The 1,396-nt window shown below is 35.8% G+C and overlaps 1 protein-coding gene across 1 annotated transcript in view; it reads left to right on the top strand.

The window, feature by feature from the left end:
• Positions 1–989: 989 nt before the first annotated feature.
• LOC109588267 (uncharacterized) overlaps positions 990–1,396 on the top strand; it is a gene marked incomplete at its 5' end in the record, with an annotated part of 5,419 nt that continues 5,012 nt past the window's right edge. The window contains one exon of the mRNA XM_020004440.1: positions 990–1,331. Within this exon, the coding sequence (XP_019859999.1) occupies positions 990–1,331 (342 nt within the window). The remainder of the gene's footprint in view (positions 1,332–1,396) is intronic.

Below are 1,396 nucleotides of genomic sequence, written 5' to 3'. Positions count from 1 at the left end.
TGAGCCAAAGAAAAGGAGAAAGTCATCAATTGAAAAGGTTGACAGCAGCACCTTTACATATCATTATACATGTGCATGTACCTGTGTCTTTATGTTGTGTGGAAAGTTTGAGCAGGGTCTCGGCCCAAATTTTACCAAAAATGAAAAGTAGAGAATTCTACATTTTGAGTACATTTTCTGATGCATATACGTGTTCTTATGTTGTATAGAAAGTTTGAGCTGATTCCGATCAAAATTGGATTTTATATGAATTTTTGAAGTTGCTCCAAAATTGGGCCAAAGTCCCTGTACTATATAGTGCAGGGTCACGGCCAAATTTTGCCAAAAATGAAAAGTAGAGAATTCTCCACTTTTATAACTTTATCTGATGCATATAAATGTACTTATGTTGTATAGAAAGTTTGAGCTGATTCCGATCTAAATTGGATTTTTTATGAATTTTTAAAGTTGCTCTAAAATCGGGCCAAAGTCCCTGTACTATATAGTACAGGGTCACGGGCCAAATTTTGCCAAAAATGAAAAGTAGAGAATTCTCCATTTTTATAACTTTATCTGATGCATATACCGTAAATGTTCAAATAAAAGCCGGGCTTGAATAAACGCCTGGTACTAAGAATCTCCAAGCATAGATACGCATATTTTAGTCAATATAAGTACCATAGGCTTTAGATTGTCCCAAATGGCCTAACTTGTTAAGCTGAGTGCAATGACCTTGGAGGTCCGGGTTCAAATCCCGGTTTCATTTTTTCTTTTTTTATTTTACGCAATTTTTTTGTCCTGGAAAGAAATAAACGCCCGGGCTTTTATTTGAATATTTACGGTACATGTTCTTATGTTGTGTAGAAAGTTTGAGCTGATTCCAATCAAGTTTGGATTTTTCATGAACTTTTAAAGTTACCCGGACAAGGAGAGAATTCTCCATTTTTTATTTTATGAACTGTACACGTGACATCTAATTTATTATTAATGATATATTTATCATTTTAAAGGCTGGTGGTGGCCTTAGTAAGAAGAGTAAAGTAGATGAAGATGAAGAAGCTTGTCCTGAGACTGAGAAGGACAATAAAGGAGAGAAAGAAGACAATGGAGATAAAGATGAGAGTAAAATGGAGACAGAAGATAAAGATGAAAGTAAAATGGAGACAGAGGAAGAGAAGGCCCCATCAGGAGCTACTGGTACTGACCCAGTAACAAACGATCAAGATGATAGTAAAGAAGATGAGAAGAAGAAGGAGAAGGATGAAGATAATGGAGGAGAGAGTAGAGAAGACGGAGAAGAGACTAAAGACGAATCAAAACAAGATACTGATACACCAATTAAAGGGGAACAGGTAACCACACCCACCACCACGCCTACTAATTACAAAGATGAAATGTTACAATGTACATGTACTTT

Source organism: Amphimedon queenslandica, unplaced genomic scaffold (assembly GCF_000090795.2).
Source record: "Amphimedon queenslandica unplaced genomic scaffold, v1.1 AMPQUscaffold_12202, whole genome shotgun sequence".
Taxonomy (NCBI): domain Eukaryota; kingdom Metazoa; phylum Porifera; class Demospongiae; order Haplosclerida; family Niphatidae; genus Amphimedon; species Amphimedon queenslandica.
The sequence above is the reverse complement of the archived record's forward strand: the minus strand, read 5'-3'. Positions and strand labels throughout refer to the sequence as shown.